At 39.0% G+C, this 20,288-nt stretch overlaps 1 protein-coding gene across 2 annotated transcripts in view; it reads right to left on the minus strand.

Moving 5' to 3' along the window:
* Window positions 1–3,721: 3,721 nt before the first annotated feature.
* Window positions 3,722–20,288, minus strand: part of mef2b (myocyte enhancer factor 2b) — a 30,786-nt gene continuing 14,219 nt past the window's right edge. The window contains exons 4-9 of one of the 2 annotated variants that reach the window (XM_034180289.1): window positions 14,669–14,797; window positions 11,857–12,040; window positions 10,683–10,834; window positions 10,467–10,593; window positions 6,697–6,790; window positions 3,722–4,395 (exon numbers count right to left, since the gene is read on the minus strand). In XM_034180289.1, coding sequence (XP_034036180.1) covers window positions 4,107–4,395; window positions 6,697–6,790; window positions 10,467–10,593; window positions 10,683–10,834; window positions 11,857–12,040; window positions 14,669–14,797 — 975 coding nt within the window. In that variant the 3' untranslated portion in view covers window positions 3,722–4,106. The remainder of the gene's footprint in view (window positions 4,396–6,696; window positions 6,791–10,466; window positions 10,594–10,682; window positions 10,835–11,856; window positions 12,041–14,668; window positions 14,798–20,288) is intronic. The other variant, XM_034180290.1, reaches the window with a different exon arrangement.

The following is a 20,288-nucleotide window of genomic DNA, read 5'->3' on the forward strand; positions in this document are numbered from 1 at the left end:
AGTTGGACTATCAATATTTAGACCTTGGTTAAATTCCTGGTAATGCTACAAGTGTTTATCTTTGTGCAAGATGCTTCATCTGTATTGTCCTAGTCCACCCAGCTGTAAATCAGTACTGGTCCTCTTGACCATAGAAGTAATTTGTGATGGACCAGTAACCGTGTGATGGACTGGCATCCTGTACAGGGGGAGGTGTAGACTCATACATTTTATGCTATGGTATCCTGGTATAAGCACCACCGCTAATGAGGCTCAGCCTGTATAGGATTTAGTTACTCTTCCACAAACAAAAAAATTACTTTTTGCGTTCACATTTAAAGGTAGCATCCTCAACATGTTTTTGTTCAAGCATGTGACAGGTCTGTCACAGTGTCCAGACTAATGAACTGAGAGGTGCCTGGCCTCATATGTCTCTATAATTACATTATGTGCTGGAGGCCTGGGGGCCCCTTAGCCTGCTCCACGGGCTGCAGCGGGCCAAGTCAGGCAGCTCTGGCTGGCTGCTGTTTCTGTGGAAACCGGGGTGTGTGAAACAGACGTGTCCTGCAGACAAGCTTGGCCCGTCCTGGTCTCTTGTGAGGAGACCAGACATGACCCCAGTGAGAGTCTGTTTTTGTTTAGGGAGAAGATGACAAAGATTGACTGTGCTGCGCCCCCTCTTGGCAAAAGGAAACATTCTGAAGCAGTTGTTTAGAGAAGAGCAGCTGTGGGGAAATCATTTTTTTTTTTCCTGATTGTATTTCTGTCTTCAGGTCAGGAAAGTGGTGCCCATTTTTGTTCTTGCTGTGTGTTGAAGCACAATGAATGTTTAAAAAAAAAAAGTGGCATTATATGATGTCCTGAGTGAAAATACATAATGTACAAAACCAAACCATTTATTTCAAATTGATTACAAATTAGCTTCTGCTGATGAAGCTTTTAGCAGAAAATAAAATCCAAAGCATCAGAATACTGAAAATGAATCCATGTAACTGCAGGAAAAATAGAATGGGCTGAATTTATAATCACACTTTAAACACGTGGAAACTGGACCTCAGTACTTTTTTGTCTCCAAAATCAATAACTTGTCATACAAATCTCCTTATGGACAAATGGGACAGAAATGCAAGTTTCAATTTTCCACATCAGTTTCAGAATGGAATTAAAATCCAGTGCCAACAACATATTCAGTGCATTACGAGGTCCTAATAATATATATTAAAAAAATCAGCATAAACTTTCAGTAAAGAAAATAAATCTCCATTACATATTTTTAATGTTTTTAATGAAATGCCTTATAATACCAAATAAGTCATATTTTTTCCATTACAAAATGGCTCAATAATTGTAAGGCAAAGATGGCAGTAAGTCCCATTAATATCAAGTCACTGAATAAATAATGCCCTTCAGAAGTGTTACGTGTGTGAAAAACCTCAGGTTGAATTAGTTAATCTAAAATAACCCAAGCACTTATTGGCATTTCATGGCTGTTGTAGTAATTTGCATTGCAAAAATGACAGTTTAATTGAAGTCATTTTTTTTTTTGTTATTAACGGAAAATAAAAACTATAATGTGCAGGAATGAAGCAACTACAGAACATCTTATCCACAATTACAATATTTTCTTACTTAAAAAAATATTAATTTTAAATGTGCCCTGAGATTTAGTTCACATCCAGATTTGTTTATGGTAAATTTTCAGCAACATTTTACATCTTTAGTTTCATTAATACTGCCACTATTTGATCAATTGTAATGAAATATTTTGAAAATCCAGAAGGCAAATTCTAGCCTGTAAGTACAGACTTGCTTTCACTTTTTTTGTGGGGGGAGCGGGGGGCATTCTCTCAATCTCACTGTGCTGTGTCAGATAGAAAAATGGGAAGAATTTTTTGGTTTCTCCTACTAGTGAAATATATACTCAGCTAAAAGCAACTGGTCAAATTCCGAAGGGTGTCCAAATACTCAGTAGGCATTTCTCATTTGGATGTACTACATTCATAGTGTGCAAACGAGTGCACTACACTGTCCCACAAGGCAGCTGGACCCTGGTAACCAAATAAGAACTTTCTGGGAAAAATCAAATGCCCAATCCCCGACCCCACCACCCAGAACTGGAACTCTCACAGACTCAAATGGTTTTAGCAAAACAGTGACTGAGTGAAAGAGGCAGCAAGGGATCAAAGTGGTATAAACAGAAATGGGGCATATCATGTTGCCTTAACATCGTCAGTACCGTCATGTTGCTTACTATTGTGTACCGGCAAAAAAAACTATGATTTATTAATTTGTAATTACATAGGAAACTTTCATCCACTTGGATTGCAGTTTTAACTGAAACAAATGAACTTAATTTAAGGCATATTTATCAGTTAAACTTGTTTATATGAATGTTATCCACACTGGAGTTAGAAGAAGAGCCTTTATTGTGCATGCATAAAGTGAAATTTGTCCTCTGCATTTAACCCATCTGAATTACAATTAGACACAATCCAAGCACTAGGAGCACCACAGTGCGGCGCCCGTCGACCAACTCTAGATGTAGAGACTCTGCCTTGGTCAGAGGCAGAGAAAGGAGCAGACCCTAAATAAGCAAGTTTTTGACTGTGGGATGAAACCCACACAAGCACAGGAAGAACATGCAAACTCCACCCAGAAAGGACAGGAAGCGATGGCATAACTTTGTTGCTGTGAGGCATCAGTGCGAACCACTAAGCCACTGTGCCACCACATGTTATTATTGATAAACACATAAGACATATTGAGTTTAACAGTAGGCTTCTTTGACCTACAACTTCTTTTTTTTTTTTTTACCTGTTTCACCTGACATATGAACCTCCATTGTTTATTCATTTTTATATTAATACAGTCCAAATGTAATCCTTATTAACATGCATCAATCTTAGCTGTTGGCCTAGCTGTTTTTTTTGCTACTTTCTTTCACAGCAAAGACATTTAATGAGCCAACTGTCTAATTTGAATCTGTTGGCAACAGTGAATAAGAGTTACTTATCAAATAATTTACTCCACTGTGACCTGGACCTGGTTAAGCAGCAAAATAATGAATGAATTTAGTCTTCTTAAAATAAAATAAAATGAAAAATGAAGAAACTATGTGAAAGTTAAAAACACCGAATTGCTGAAAATGGAAGTGTCCAGTGACAGGGATGATCCCTGTGGAGGTCACGGATGTGTAACTTTAAAGAAACTTTTAAAATGACAGATTAAACAAACTTGAATTGAAATGAACCAACTATATGTGGAATACAAAAAAATGCTTGCATTCCTCTGATTTTGATGAAAATTTTAATGGCACGCCTGTGCACCTAATATGCCGGATTTTCTCTTTTTTTTTCCTGTTTTTTGAAGGCTCGTGGTTTGTAGTGGGTCTGTGGCTACAGGTGGGCCCTTGTTTACCTTTCTTAACTTCCATGTTTACCCTGTTAACCCTACATTTGATGTCACAACACTACTAACTGGGAATTTCTCTCAGTCAGTCTGAAAAGGGCTCAAAACATCTGCCCAAGTGTCATCATGGACTGGACGATTGGACTGTGGCACACCCCTCAACCCTCACCTACGTAGTGAAAACGAGCTTTGTCTGAGTCTGTGAGGGCAGACATTGGGGACCCCCCCCCCCCCCCCCCCCAAAAAAAGGATTGTGAACATACTTTAAAATGGTACCAGTAGCCAAGGGGCCATAGTATTGTATAAACATACATTTATTAAGTATGTGGTGTGCGTATGTGAGTATGCACATGTGTCATCTGTAAACATCCTGGTTAAAGGACAAGTAAGATGGCGGTGGTGTAGTACATCTGAATTGTGTCCCTAGTACTTGCTGGCTTACTTCTAGCACATGCAGTAAAAGGCTGGGTAGCAGGTTCCCAACTGACGTTACTACATACTGAGTATTCGGATGGAAGGTAAGTATTCTTACCATTTGATTAAACAAGTGATGGAGAGAAAACTCTTCCCCGCACAGGAGAGACCAGCTCTGTATGAGGTCACAGAGGCTTCACCGTGGGGATAAATGCGACCTATCTCACTGTCACCTATCAGTGAGGTGTCACTCGTGTGTAGATGACTGAATGGGAGACTGCAGAGGAGGAACTGAGCGCAGCAGGCTATCTGTGCCACCCCTCACTCATCTCCCGCTGTCCTCCTGCCTCTCCGTTCAGAGGAGTGAACTCCCTCCTTTCGTTGACTAAACAGGTTTCTGGGGCAGTTTGGTGAGCTGAATCGGGGTTGCTGATTGGCGAATGTTGCCTGACGTGGTGTAGAAGAGGGGATGTAGGCGAAGACATGTGCTCAGGAGAGATGCGCTCTGATTTGATGCTGAGGTTCAGGGAGGACAGATGTGGGGTGGCTGAAGTACAAGTTGGGGAGGGGAAGGAGCACCCCCCGCTGGACATCCTAGAAACAACAAGAAGGAAACGCCAAGAATGCATCCAGTTTAGTCATTAGAGTACATCAAATTCCATCAAAAGAGGATTTATAAATGTGAGCTTTTGGTATTGCATCCTTTAAAAAATGGAGAACTCCAGGATTTTACAACTTGGGCTCTATTTTTTAGATGTTTTGGGCTTCATCTTTTTAATTATTTAATCTTTTTCCTTTTAAATTGGTGGAATATTGATTTTGAATGCAAACACTGTCATGGGCTAACTGGCTATAAAATATTGTATGGAACATGTTAAAAACACTGAACAGGTGGAAATGTCATGAGAAGTGTCCAGTGGCAGGGAGAGGATCCCTGCAGAGGTAATGTGTGCATGTTTATCTCACTAAATTTAAAGAAACCTTTAAAATGGCAGATTAAGCAGTAAGCTACTTGCCTTAGCCTAGCTGTGCTCCCCTGCCCTACTCTCCACTGAGGCATTACAGTCAGTTGTCAACAAGAGACAAGCTCTATAAGACACAGACTTCTGCAGTTGTTTTGTAATGCCTCAGTAGACAGCAGGATCAGAGCCTGACCAAAATGAACAAAGATGAGATGTGAAGTTTTTGTATTTTTATTCCCCACCTGCCATAGCACCAGAAATGGGCTATAGAATATACTCAGTCAGTACATGCATCCATGTGTCGATCATACTTTCTTGTGCCTGTGATAACCTGATCAAGATTTACACCAAATTTTAACAACTAGAAATCCACAGAATGTGCCACAGACAAGATGGAATATGAGCATGATGAGGTTTCAACAAGACTCTTCAAGGACTGCCCACACTCTATTAAACAATATTGATCCTTACTTCCATGATTACTTGAAGGAAATGTGTCAGATTTTCACCAGATTTATGCTGAACATCACAAAAGAGTACATCTGCGTTGAGTTTGAATTTGGTCTTGATCGGATGTCACTAAGACCCTTTAAGGACGGCCACTTTCCTTAACAATGTATTAATATGTGTTCCCATAATAAACTGAACAAAAATTATCTGACTTTTATGAAATTTGAACTGGACATGCCAAATGATTGTATCTCAGACTAGTTCAAATTTAAGCATGAATGTGTTTTATCAAGACTGCAAAGCTCGCAGTTTTTTTGAACAAGGTACTGGTTCTTGTGCTGACAGTAACTTGAGCAAAATCCATTTGCTATTCACCAAATTTGAACTATATGAGTATATCTCAGATAATGTTGAATTTGAGCAGCATTGGATTTCACCAAGACCCACAAAGTGCAATTGATTATTGTAACATATTATTTCCCAGCAGTTTTGTTTTTAAACGTCTGTATCAGCTGGCTCCTTTCCTATCACTACCTTTACCAATTGGCCACAAATGGGGAGGAATCAGTTTGTGGTGCACATAACTTAGAAACCTAGTTTTAAATTCTGAAAGCATAACTGTAAATACTCTATTTGTCCGAAGCCCAATATGGTGGCCTGATTAGAACAAAACATTGTTTTATTTCCAAATATAATATCAGAAGACAAAAGCCACGTGTCAGTGTATACATTAATTCATTTTCTATACCCGTTTATTCCATTTAAGGGCCACAGGGGGCTTGATCCTGTCCCAGTGGTCACTGGGTGAGAGGCAGGGTACACCCTGGACCGCACACCAGTCTGTCACAGGGTCAGATATAGACAGACGAATACATTCACACCTACAGTCAGTTTTGGAGTCATCATTTCAACTAACCTGCATGTTTTTGGAAGTGGGACAAAACTGGAGCACCCAGAAGGAACCCATGCGAACACGGGGAGAGCATGCAATCTACACGCAGAAAGGACCAGACGGGAAGTGATCCCATCACCTTCTTGCTGTGAAGCAAAAGTTCTAACGATGAAGACAATGTGCTGCTCTCAGCATCAGCATAATTTCTTACCAAAGTGATCAAGTCGATCTGATACCAGCTAAACTGTCTGGTGCAAATGACTGGTGAGGGTACATTTAATTGTTTTCTAATTTTTCTACATTTTCAACTAAGCCGGTCTTTTTAATAGATAATTTCAATTTATTATTGAATCCATTGTGTATTATATGTGAAAATTAACAGACATGAATGAATTTTACTTCAAAATACATATTTGCGTATTTATTCCAGATTTTGCCATCTTAACATTCACTTAGCCCCAAAACAAATAATTGCTAAATTAATAAGTGCTTCTGTGCCACCACTGCTGGGAAGTAACAGATGGATCCCCAAAACTTAAAACTTCTGTTTCCTCCATTTAGTATCCCCTTTTTACACATTAATAACCTTACCCTGGGTTTATATGAGACTCATGGGGTGTCTGCCACGGGTTCACCGGTCCTCGCTGCAAACTGACCGAGTGATAAAAACCAGGCTGGCCATACTCTGGAATGAGGGAAAAGACAGGTTATTTAGGCATAAAAATAAAGTTTTCATTAATCCAGTGTCAGCAAAATACTGTTTTTACTTTAAATTACCTTTCCATCAGCACAGTTTTCCATATTTGTGTTTTTTTATGTACTAAGAAGAAGCATGTTCAAGAATGTGCCAACTTTGCAAGAAAGGGGTCTTTAATGAAAAGTGAAGAATCAGACATTTATCAGACTTCTGCTTTCAGAGCAGCTCCCAAGAGATCGTGTGATTCTGCTCAGTGTGATAGTTCATCTTGGAGGGATGTAATTTTATCCTTATTCAAAATATTTTCATTGTGATTTCCTGAAGGTGGCTGAAGCCAACCGCAGTGACTGTGATTTGAGGTTGATGCCTGTCGTGTACACACACACTGTTACATTCATTTATGTCCCTCACATTGACAAACGAGAAATGAACTGCAGTTTAACTATTATATTAGCTGACCTGGACAGTAAAGTGAACCACTGCATGACTGTACACTGTAAAACAAATCTTGTCAAATTTACGGTGAAATACTGGCAGCTGTAGTTGCCATTTTTTCACCGTAAAAAATACAGTGATATTGTATATGGCTTCACGGTAAGGTTTATTAACACTTGTAAAAACAACAGTTTGAAAATGTTCCAATAAAGATGAGTTACTGTTAAAATAACGGTGAAATTGTATATAGGCTCATGGTATAGCTGTAGAATTCACAATGTAACCCTGTTACTTTTTAAGTGAAATACTATCCATTCCACAGCATTTATTGTCCTATTTTATGGTCAATTTCTGTTATAACAACAGCACAATTATTTATGCCTTGACGGTATGACTGTTCAATTTACAGTATAAACCCTTTGCTTTTAAGGTGAATTTCTATCCATTCTACATAATTTATTACCCTATTTTATGGTTTATTCCTGCTAAAAACAACAGCACAAAAATGTATCAGAAGTTACAGATAATCAATAAATTCCAGTGTTTTTTCTGGTACATTTGCAATAACTAAGAAGGTGAAATTGACTTTTAACATGATCGCTTTTGATAGCATCGAAAGACCCAAAGAATGAGCCAGTATTTCCATGTTTGACCATACTGCCCCCTGAAGGAAGCCGCACAGACAAATCCTGAGAGCACCCACAAAATCAGCTCTCTACTAATCATAATGCTCCGGTCAGGCGGCGGTCTTGAAAAATAAAGTCATACTAACTTATGGTTTTGTGAAAATACTGATAGAATAACTCCATTAATGTCAATTCTGTCATTTGTACAAAGTTAAAATATAACATATATCTTTTAATGTTGAATAATGCACTAATTCTGAGGTTTTGTAACAAACACAGACCGCAAAGCATTCTGGGTAAAAGTGCCTCTGCTAAACACTGATTGGTTCTTAAAAATTAGCACATTACTTTAAAACGAAAACATATATCTGATATTTACACTTTATAAAACTTCAGACATGACAGTAATTTTAAATAACTTGTCCAAAATGAGTAGGTTAAAATTTGAACCATAAGTTAAAAATGTATGCCTCTGGATGATTTGGGTGACATTCCGTGAATGATACAGTAATGTGTTATTTTTAATATGACTGTTCAATGCTGTCACCATTTCAGCTTTTCACCATATATTTCACATGTTAAAACAATTAAAAATAACATTTTTGACAGTTTTTAAATTTATGGTAATTCAATGTTTATTCTACAACAATAAGCTTCTTGCTTTACGGTTTATTCCTGTTGCCATTTCACAGTTTTTTACTGTAATTTTCACGGACATTTTTTTACAGTGTATTGCCCCAGAAACAAATCTTAAGCTAACTTAATCTCAAAGTAACACATTTAAATTTAAGTGACTACAAAGTGAATTAATTGAATATACTGAATAATTAACTAAATATACAACAAGAATCTAAAATTAATCAAACATAAAGGTAGCTGAACATAAAACAACTAATTAAATCTGAAATTGAACCTAAAACTAAAGCTAACCTTACACAAAATGTACTGCCTATAAAGCTAGCTGCACGTAAAGCTAATTCAGTGCTAAGTGAATATAACTGACTGGACAGCGACTAAATTACTTTTAGTATTTTTATTATTCTCCAATAAAGTTAATAAAATGCTTGTGGAATATAAAGCCAAGTGAATGTGAGGCTTACTCAATGTTATCTGAACATAAAACTAACTAGGCAATGGCTAAACCGAATGCTTACACAGCTAGCTGTGTAGTTTTTTTTTTAAATATAATTTTTATCCCCTGCCAGCCATAATGCCAGGAGGGGGCTGTAAAAATGGAGTGTTTCAAGGACCCCTAGTTTTTTTGTGTTTGTGTCTCAGCCTGCATCCACTTAGCTGTGAACAGCTAAGTGGAAACTGGTCTCTTGATGTTTTCCACAGCAACACAGCTGTTCACAGTTTTTGCTGGGTGCAGTAATTTTTACTTTTTTAAATTCTTTTTTTCCCCACGTACTGGTCTTTTGACACTTAAATTCTATATTAAAACAATGTTAACTTTAATGTTAACCCAGATGTCAATGAGAATGGAAGGGCAGGAACTTATGGGTCTTGTAAAGCCCATGTAATGTTCCATTCAACGAGGCACAATGTTCCAGCCTTCACGTCATGAAATATTCTTTCCATTGCACTCATAAACATTCATTATTTGTATATTATATAACGGCTGAGTGGATCCTTGTCATTTGATTGGTGCTTTGTTTGTCACGTGACATGGATTATTCATCCCATTTATGTTGCATTGCATTTAACGTGCAAATTTGGTTCAATACGTTTTGTACCATTGCACACTGCGACCACCGCCCACACACACACACACACACACACACACACACTAGTGGGGGTGGTGTTTAGCTAAATACGGTGGAGTTTGTTGTGCTGACGTACGACAATTTATAGGAGCTAACTGACGGTGGTAATTCTTCTAACACAAAAAAACAAATCCACCATGCTGTAAGCCATCTGGAGGCAGGAAGGGCTGTTTGGATGAAGAGGTTGAGGTTAGGATGAAAAGCTGGTCAAATTTATGATGCGATTTTTCACTGGAGTGACAAAAGCAGACACAAAGTCAGGGCACAGCCTCACAGACTACATCATCAGAATTGTTTTTTTTTTTTTTGCAAGTTGATTGAGAACAATTTTGGATTCCTATTTAAAGTTCGTGTTGGACTGCTGACATCAAAGCACCAGTGACGAACACCAAAATGTAAGTCCCTTTTGTCGTGTTTATAAATTAATAAAATATCAAATGACAAGGTGCTATATTTTGCCGTTACATAAAACAAATAATAAATACCATTTGCCTCGTTGAGTGGTACTTTCCATCTTTCACCTCACAAAATATTCTTACCATTGCACTGAAAAACATTAATTATTTGTATATGATTTGATATAGGAACTACATGTGTATATTTAACCAATTCTGTGAAATACGGTAACCATTTTGAGCGCCCCTATCTCTAAACGTTTGGCTTGAATTTTAATGTTGGCATGCAACTTTGATTTTTAACAGATTTTTCTCAAAATTAAATGGACCTACAGGACCAAAGCAATGCAGCTACATTGCTTTTGCTGCACGCGGGTGTAAAAGTATGCAAGGTTTAAATCCACGTGTTCACTAAAACAATATGACCAGACGGCGGATGTACCGGATGCCCCAGATGCCCCAGATGAAGGGATGCTGTAGTTTCCCACAGTGGGGCCCAGCAGCCCTGCCTTGGTCATAGCCACCACTGAGCTGCTGGCGTGTAGACCTCCCTGGTAGAAGAGCCCCCTCTGATTATCAACAGACAAACAAGCGGTGTGTCAGTAATGAAGTGATCTGACTTCGTGGCCAAGTCTGCCACAGATGAGTCCTTCCTTACAGTGGGGTTGTGGTGACCCCGTGTGGGTCCTGAACCCTGAGTGGCGCCTTCTCCCACTCGCCCATTTTCACTGCCCAGGTTCAGCAGAGGAGGGCTCGTCATGTCCACAGTCCGATTCAAGCTGCTGTGGGAGAAGACGGAGTAGCCAAACCCTACGTCAGAAAACAACGGAGCAGAAGTGAAACATGAGATGTGATCTTGTGTCAGTCATCCTGTAAAATCACTAAATTCTGCCTTCTGCTTCTCCACTTTCTTTGCTTCATCTTACTGACCTCCTCACACTTATCTGATCTTTACATCAGTCCAGGTGTATTGTGAACTGGCAGATTGAATTTGGAGGGTAATCAATTCTGAGATCAAGATTGATAACCGAGTTAAAGTCAAATCTGAGGGTTTGATGATGACGTGTGCAACTGGCAGGTGTGCTGCATTCTGCAGAGAAACCACGGGTCGGTTACCGTGGCTGTTACCGCGGTGGAAGGCGTGTGCATTAACACGTGCACATTCACACACATCCTGAGTGCACATGCAGCTGCACAAGAGAGGAACAGTTGAAAGTACCTGTTATACACAACTTTGTCCGGCATTCAGGGGAGTTTTACCTCATTACTGTGCTTTTTATTTTTTAAAGGTAGAAATATGTCAGAAATATTTCAGGGTGACCTTCACTGTAACTTCATCGTGTAAAAAAGGCTGTGACTTAATGTTTTGAATAACGTTCAATTGAAAAAAAAAGTGAAATAAGACTTATCTGACATAAAATGAATGCAATGTTATTTGAACACCTGTTTTACCAGAAAAGCTAAGCCTTTCCCTAATATATTAAAAAAAGAGCATAAAATGAAGTAGTAGAGTGACTCCATCCACTCCGGGGTTGTTAATACAATAACTCACAAACACTAAAAGCTATCGTCTTAAATCTCGCCAAATCAATAGGGCATATAACCAGGATGAACAGAGTAAAATTAGGTTATCTTTGATGCATCGGACCAACAGAAAAAGTTTGTTTTTCCTCATTTAACATGCCACATAGCTGCTGTCTGAACATGTCTGGGTTTGCTGCAGGGAATAATCTTATTATCATGAGTATGGTGGAAACAGACTTTGCCAAAACACATGGAAAATGATGCAGTTGTGTTCCTGGTTTCATTTATTTTTTTCTCATGTTGCTCACCTGAGTGTGGAGACATGAATGCAGTGTGTGGAGCAGTGGGGTTAGCAGAGCCTGGTCTGGAGTTCAGGGATTTAAAACCTGGTGGTCTGTGGGATGTCGTGCCGGATCCACAAGAGTTGGGGAATGTATTTTCATAACCTGCAGACACCAGGAGCTGGGCTTCTGGTGTGAGCAGTGAGGGCACCTGAAGAGATTAAAAAATATCACACATAATGAAAGCACAAATATATTTCAATCCACAACAAGCATACATGTCATGAACAAGAAAGGTTTTACAATATATAAGAAAAAGACTTTAACAAATTACACCTCATGAAATAGTAGTCTGGTTTGCCTTCTTTCACAATTTAGGGCCTGGCCACATGGCACACAGCGATAGCTGAACGAATGATAAAAAGTCAAAAAGCCACAAATCTTTGAGAAAAGGTGGACGAATAATCCTGCACCTTTCCCATCACCGAAAAGCCTGCAAATCAAGAGCGCAAAATGGAACAAAACCAGTGGTGGGCACAGTTCCGCTAATCATCAAAAGTAATGTTTTCATTATCGGATTAGCTTTTGCAGACATGGTAAACAAAGCTGAATAGTTACAAACATCTATGAAATCTAGTAGCTGCACAGTTCTATCCTCCGTAAACAGAGAAGAGCCGGTTCTAGAAGAAACCACTCTATCCTCAGCAGGCAAAGGAGAACTGGTCACAAAAAAAAAAAAGGCTCCTTTCGTTTGACCCCATACTGATATGCTGGCAATAACACCCAAGTCATCCAGAGGGATGCAGTTTTAACTTATGGGTAAAATTTTAATCAAACTAATTTTGGACGTCACGTCTGAAGTTTTATAAAGTGAAAATATCAGATATATATTTTAGTTTTAAAGTAATGCACTAATTTTGAAGGTTTTAGTGTGGACATGCTGTGCCCAGGTGCATTATGGGTACCTCAGTACATTCACAACAGAAGAAATGCATTTGAGATGCTCTGATCAGGCTCCACACAGACAATGGCATCAAACCCTTTGCATATTGTGCCTAGAACTCTTGTGAATATATTCTCTGGGTTTATCGACATTGTTATTGTGTTTATTTTATGTAAAAATGCCAGAAGAAGCCCAGGTTGCGCCTCCATTATTTTCAATTGGAATCATTGCAATCGATTCCTATTTGCTATTAGAGTCCTGCTTATGTCAAATACTGTAGCAGACACAGATTATCTGGAATTTTGTATTGGCAAGTTTTCATGGTCTCTACTGCCATCTACTGGCCAGTAGTGTTCATGGCAGTATTCGCCCTAGTGCTGAGCATCCAGTAGTTGGCAGTGTTCTATTTATCTTTCTCTTTTTTTTTAAAGCCTTTTTTTTAACAAAAAAAAGGCATATTTTACAAAAGCACATTTATCTGTAAATACCAACACATGACACACCTCACATTAACGTGCTGGTTTACATAGGATGAATGAGTCAACCAATCAGTGTTAGCAGAGGCACATTTTACCCATAATCCTTTGCCATCTGCCTGTGTTTGTTACAAAACTTCAGAATTAGTGCATTATTCAACATTTAAAAGATATATGTTATATTTTAACTTTGTACAAATGACAGAATTGACATTAATTGAGTTATTCTATCAGTATTAATTTTATTTATAATCAAACCATAAGTCAGTGACTAGAGAGTTGATCTTTGCTGCTCCTCTCAACTGCTTCGCTGCTGGATGCTATGTAATAAACAGATGCTTCTGGCAGGGTGCACAAAGACAGAAGTGCTGACTCATTGTTTGGGTCTGTAGTTGTCTTTGATGCTGCCAGAAACAATTGTGGTGTTAAAACTCAAAATCAGCTTGTTAGTAATTGCAAGTCTATCAGAGACAATACTGGAAGTTATCGGTTATCTGTAGCTCCTGATAAATTTTTGGATGGTTTATCGGTTTAGCTTTATAAAAGATAACTTTTCAGTTAACTGATTATCTGTTATTGAAGCAAATTTTTTGGTTAGCTGTACCCACCAAACTAAGTGAACATCGACCTTGATGAAATGTTCTTACCGCTATTGTTTCTGTATCCAATCCAGTCCAATCCACTTTTATTTATATGGCACATTTTACCAACACAAAGTCTCCAAAGTGCTGCACAGAAAAGCTAAAGTGCTGCACAGTAAACCACAATGAGTGTACAACATTGTTTCTTATCCCCAGCTCGGTGCTCTGATTGCTTCTGCTGTCTTTTATGATGAAATAATGCTTAATTTATGTGGAAATGATTGTTGTACAAAAGCTTCAGATATCTGTCCCTGAGATCGATGATGACTGGAGTGCAGTTTGAAGCAGAAATGAGGTGATAATCCGTGAACTGCGTCATCAGGGGGGACCGATTTTTAGGGGGACCGTTCGGTCAGCGACACTGGCTCTAAGCCGAATTGTGGATTTTGTGGACATTTGAATGTAATATTGAAAAGCTGCGTACATTTTGCATTATATCTCAATCAGATGTGGCTCAGTCACTCTCATTTGTGACAGTGAGGTGCAAACTGACACTCAATGAATAGAATATATTTGATCCACATCTGAACTGGATTGCGGATTTCGCGGATATTTGATTTTAACATTGAAAAGCACTTTTGATCTATATTTTGTATTGTATTTTAGCATATGAAAAGCCACTTCTAACAGTACTTTGACCTTGAATTTTTTTTTTCCAAGGTAAGCATTTTGTGGAATTGGAAACTAGTGTTGGCAGATGTTTGCGCTCCACAAGCGCAGTGCTCTCATTTGACATTTGCCCACATGCACATTTGTTGTGTGTGTGTCAGCGGACTGACGTAGATGCGTTGCCGAGCCACAGACAGGTCCATGCTGTCGCTCAGAGGATATTTGTCGATGGCCACCTGCATGCTCTCCTCACTGTCGACTTCTGCACCGTCCAGCCCGACACCTTTCCTGCGCAGAGTCTAAAGCAGAAAAACAAATAAAACATGGAAAGTTACCCATGATGCCACTTGCCATAGTGCCAATGGATTTAATTTGGCTTGCAGATCTGCATAAATTCCATAAATTTGCAAATGAAGTGCTGACTGTGACGGCCCCATCTTCCATGTGCTGCAGTCTCAACCTGACGCAGTTGTGGTTTTCTTGCCCAACCTCAAGTGCTTATTTGTGAGCACATGGGCATTTTGGTCAGGTGTATCGCTAGTACACTGACATCATGTAGAAGCAGAAAACGATTGTAGTGCACTGTAGACCAGCAGTGTTTGTGATCAGGGGCGCCATGAGGGATTTGGGGCCTAACCCTAACCCCATGTAAAGATATCACACTGGACCCCACCAACATGAGCCATGTTAACCCTGAAAATAAAACAACTGTGCAGACATGCATGCATCACTTTGTGCTCAAGGCCATGTTTTACATTTTAACTGCAATTTTAATGGTAAAATGATCTCAACATTAAATAATAAGTTCGAATAAATTCTTTGTGTCAATAATTTCCTTGACCATATCAGTTATATTTTCTGGTCATAATTCCAGGTCACAAAAACCCTTAAAACCCTTAAAAATCCCATTAACCAATAACTTGCTTTTTTTTTTTTCCAAAATTCAAGCAACTTTAACTTTTGACCCCTGTACAAACTGAAATTGACCTTTATCACCAGCTCCAGAACATTCAGCCATAGATAGTTCAAACTATACCTTTTTGGAATCTTTGGGAATGTGGTCTTGTGTTGAATATGATTGGAGCATCTTTTAATTTTGACCCCTGTGTAATTCTTCAATTGGCCCCTTACCTGGCCGCCTATTAAAATTTCAAGTGGCCACTCAGTTTTTTCAAAAGAGTAATGTCTTAGCAGCAGAGGTGTCAAATCCGGCTTCAGAAAGTAAAAACCCTCCCATGTGTTGCTTCTACCTGTGCACCTACAACAGGTGATCTCAATAATTAGCTCATCCACCTGCCTGAAGAGCTGAACTAATTACAATCAGCTGGTTTGTTGGGAAGATGGAACAAATATGTGGCTGGACTTTTAGTTTCTGAAGCTGGATTTGACACCTCTGCTAAGCAGTATGTGTGACAATTTTGGTGCTTGTTTTCAGAAATGAATTGTTGCAGTTATCTGCTCCACTATTTTGATCTATATTTTGTGTTATATTTTATCTTATAAAAAGCCACATCTAACAGGACTTTGACCTTGAAAATGTTTTCCAAGGTAAAAATCTGTGGAATTGGAAACTAGTGTTGGCGGAGGTTTGCAGTCTGACCGCGGTGCTCGAGTTTACTCTGTGCTGCCTCACATGATGCAAATGTAATGCCACACTTCAGCATTCTGCTCACAACGAAAATAATTCGACCAAGACAAAAAAGTATTTTAAATTACACTGTTAACAACAATAACATGCCATTAATTATGAGTGTCTGCGGTTACAGAAGCAGGGCTATGACATTGTTTCACAAAGGCAGTGAATATTCTTCCATGACTGGAAGAGGACTTACTTTGGCTATTTGTCCAGAACACGTTGTGATTGGTCATGCCTGATGGCGTCATAAATTTTGTGCCAAGTTGTGAACATTGTGCAACCTATTCGCAAACATTACATGTCAATGCATCAAATCAAATCAATTTTATTTATATAGCACCAAATCACAACAAACAGTTGCCCCAAGGCGCTTTATATTGTAAGGCAAAGCCATACAATAATTATGGAAAAACCCCAACGGTCAAAACGACCCCCTGTGAGCAAGCACTTGGCGACAGTGGGAAGGAAAAACTCCCTTTTAACAGGAAGAAACCTCCAGTAGAACCAGGCTCAGGGAGGGGCAGTCTTCTTCTGGGACTGGTTGGGGCTGAGGGAGAGAACCAGGAAAAAGACATGCTGTGGAGGGGAGCAGAGATCAATCACTAATGATTAAATGCAGAGTGGTGCATACAGAGCAAAAAGAGAAAGAAACACTCAGTGCATCATGGGAACCCCCCAGCAGTCTAAGTCTATAGCAGCATAACTAAGGGATGGTTCAGGGTCACCTGATCCAGCCCTAACTATAAGCTTTAGCAAAAAGGAAAGTTTTAAGCCTAATCTTAAAAGTAGAGAAGGTGTCTGTCTCCCTGATCTGAATTGGGAGCTGGTTCCAGAGGAGAGGAGCCTGAAAGCTGAAGGCTCTGCCTCCCATTCTACTCTTAAAAACCCTAGGAACTACAAGTAAGCCTGCAGTCTAAGAGCGAAGCGCTCTATTGGGGTGATATGGTACTATGAGGTCCCTAAGATAAGATGGGACCTGATTATTCAAAACCTTATAAGTAAGAAGAAGAATTTTAAATTCTATTCTAGAATTAACAGGAAGCCAATGAAGAGAGGCCAATATGGGTGAGATATGCTCTCTCCTTCTAGTCCCTGTCAGTACTCTAGCTGCAGCATTTTGAATTAACTGAAGGCTTCTCAGGGAACTTTTAGGACAACCTGATAATAATGAATTACAATCGTCCAGCCTAGTTGAAATAAATGCATGAATTAGTTTTTCAGCATCACTCTGAGACAGGACCTTTCTAATTTTAGAGATATTGCGCAAAAAAAAGCAGTCCTACATATTTGTTTAATATGCGCATTGAATGACATATCCTGATCAAAAATGACTCCAAGATTTCTCACAGTATTACTAGAGGTCAGGGTAATGCCATCCAGAGTAAGGATCTGGTTAGACACCATGTTTCTAAGATTTGTGGGGCCAAGTACAATAACTTCAGTTTTATCTGAGTTTAAAAGCAGGAAATTAGAGGTCATCCATGTCTTTATGTCTGTAAGACAATCCTGCAGTTTAGCTAATTGGTGTGTGTCCTCTGGCTTCATGGATAGATAAAGCTGGGTATCATCTGCGTAACAATGAAAATTTAAGCAATGCCGTCTAATAATACTGCCTAAGAGAAACATGTATAAAGTGAATAAAATTGGTCCTAGCACAGAACCTTGTGGAACTCCATAATTAACCTTAGTCTGTGAAGAAGATTCCCCATTTACATGAACAAACTGTAATCTATTAGATAAATATGATTCAAACCACCACAGCGCAGTGCCTTTAATACCTATGGCATGCTCTAATCTCTGTAACAAAATTTTATGGTCATCAGTATCAAAAGCAGCACTGAGGTCTAACAGAACAAGCACAGAGATGAGTCCACTGTCTGAGGCCATAAGAAGATCATTTGTAACCTTCACTAATGCTGTTTCTGTACTATGATGAATTCTAAAACCTGACTGAAACTCTTCAAATAGACCATTCCTCTGCAGATGATCAATTAGCTGTTTTACAACTACCCTTTCAAGAATTTTTGAAAGAAAATGAAGGTTGGAGATTGGCCTATAATTAGCTAAGATAGCTGGGTCAAGTGATGGCTTTTTAAGTAATGGTTTAATTACTGCCACCTTAAAAGCCTGTGATACATAGCCAACTAATAAAGATAGATTGATCATATTTAAGATCGAAGCATTAATTAATGGTAGGGCTTCCTTGAGCAGCCTGGTAGGAATGGGGTCTAATAGACATGTTGATGGTTTGGATGAAGTAACTAATGAAAATAACTCAGACAGAACAATCGGAGAGAAAGAGTATAACCAAATACCGGCATCACTGAAAGCAGCCGAAGATAACGATACATCTTTGGGATGGTTATGAGTAATTTTTTTTCTAATAGTTAAAATTTTATTAGCAAAGAAAGTCAGGAAGTCATTACTAGTTAAAGTTAAAGGAATACTCGGCTCAATAGAGCTCTGACTCTTTGTCAGCCTGGCTACAATGCATGTCATTGCACGCAAGGCCTCGCACAGTTGATGCACAATTTATGACGAGTTTACTCACTGGCGCGCAAAATTGCCTCGGGTCGACGATCTTGTGAGTTGACTTGAATTATTTTCATTACGGTTGTAATGTTGGTACTTGGAAAGCCACAATCAAAAAACTAATTGTATGAACTCAATTCAACTATGTGCAGGATTTCAATCTAATAAATATATGTAGCACCAACTCAAATAAAGCACATCCATGGCAGATGATTTAATTTAATTGAGTTGGGACTACATATATTTTTTATATGGAAATCCTGCCAATAATTGAATTGAGTCCATCCACTGAGTCATTTGTTTGTGTGATATGCTCAAAAACTGACTTATTGGATTTGATTCCATCTAATAAATATATGTACTCAACTAAATTAAATTACATTATCTTGCATGGATGTGTTTTATTTGAGCTGGGGCTGCATATATTTATTTGATGGAAATCCTGCACATAATTGAATTGAGTTCATCCAAAGAGCTATTTTTTTGAGTGAACATGTTTTCAAAGGTGGTACTCCCTGTAAAAAGATCGAGAACCACTGCTCTGTTCTATTTCTGCTTATAAACACCTGTAAATCCTGCACACTGTAGCTTTAACTCCTCACATTTCTAAAGAGCAGCAGATCCCTAGTCCACTCTGGTTCTCAAGGAAATGACAGATGATACTCTGACTGTTTTAGTTCATGTTTTATCCAAAACACATTCATGACTAATTAAGAGGATAAATCCAAACCCTTTGCACCCTGCGCTCTATTTTGTGGTCAGGTTCCACACTCACTCAATAAAAACTAGAACACCGCACTTGTAGAGCGCAATCTTCCACTAGTTTCCAATTCTACAAATTTTTATCTTGGAAAACATTTTCAAGGTCAAAGTCCTCTTAGAAGTGACTTTTCATGAGCTAAATTAGATGTGATCAAATGTCAGGAGGATGTGTTTAGTTCATGCACTTGAATCAGAGTTTTTTTGTGGTGTTCTCAGTTTTTTTTTTTTTTTACTTTTTCAGTTTCTGAATTCTTTTTGTGATAACTTTCACAGAACACTGGTTATCTCTGCTGCGCCCAATTTGTCACTGGTTTCTGACTGATAACTGGAGGACAAACAGGTATAAAATTGGAACCTCAGTTTTGGTGGTGTAGGTAAATCCAGAACAGAAAAATGAGATTCTGGCCGAGTGTGGTTCAAATGACCAATTGGCCCCATTCGCTCTCATTCCGCTGCTGGTGTGAAGGCTAGCTCATTCACCACATACAGCCAGGGTGCGATGTGGCCAACCATTTCGCGCAGGCCCTTGACCGCGGGCCAAATTGTCCGACCTGCTGTATGTTGCGACCACGGTCAGGTGACAGTACGACCTCACCTTGATGCCGTTTAATTGGGTTTCCAGCAGGAGCGCAACGCAAATGTGGAGTACATGTGCTGTGGTGTAATGGTTGTGCCAACTGCTGTACAAGGCGTTTGAGGCAACGCTGATTTTTCATGACTGGCATTTGAATCCTCCTTTGTGCGCCATTCATCCTCAATTGTGAAGGGGCCACTCAAGATAGGGATTTTTCAAATTTTCCAAGATTTTTCCTGGCTTTGACCTTTGACCTCTGACCTTGAAAATTGAATCAGTTCTTGCC

This window comes from Thalassophryne amazonica, chromosome 10 (assembly GCF_902500255.1).
Source record: "Thalassophryne amazonica chromosome 10, fThaAma1.1, whole genome shotgun sequence".
Taxonomy (NCBI): domain Eukaryota; kingdom Metazoa; phylum Chordata; class Actinopteri; order Batrachoidiformes; family Batrachoididae; genus Thalassophryne; species Thalassophryne amazonica.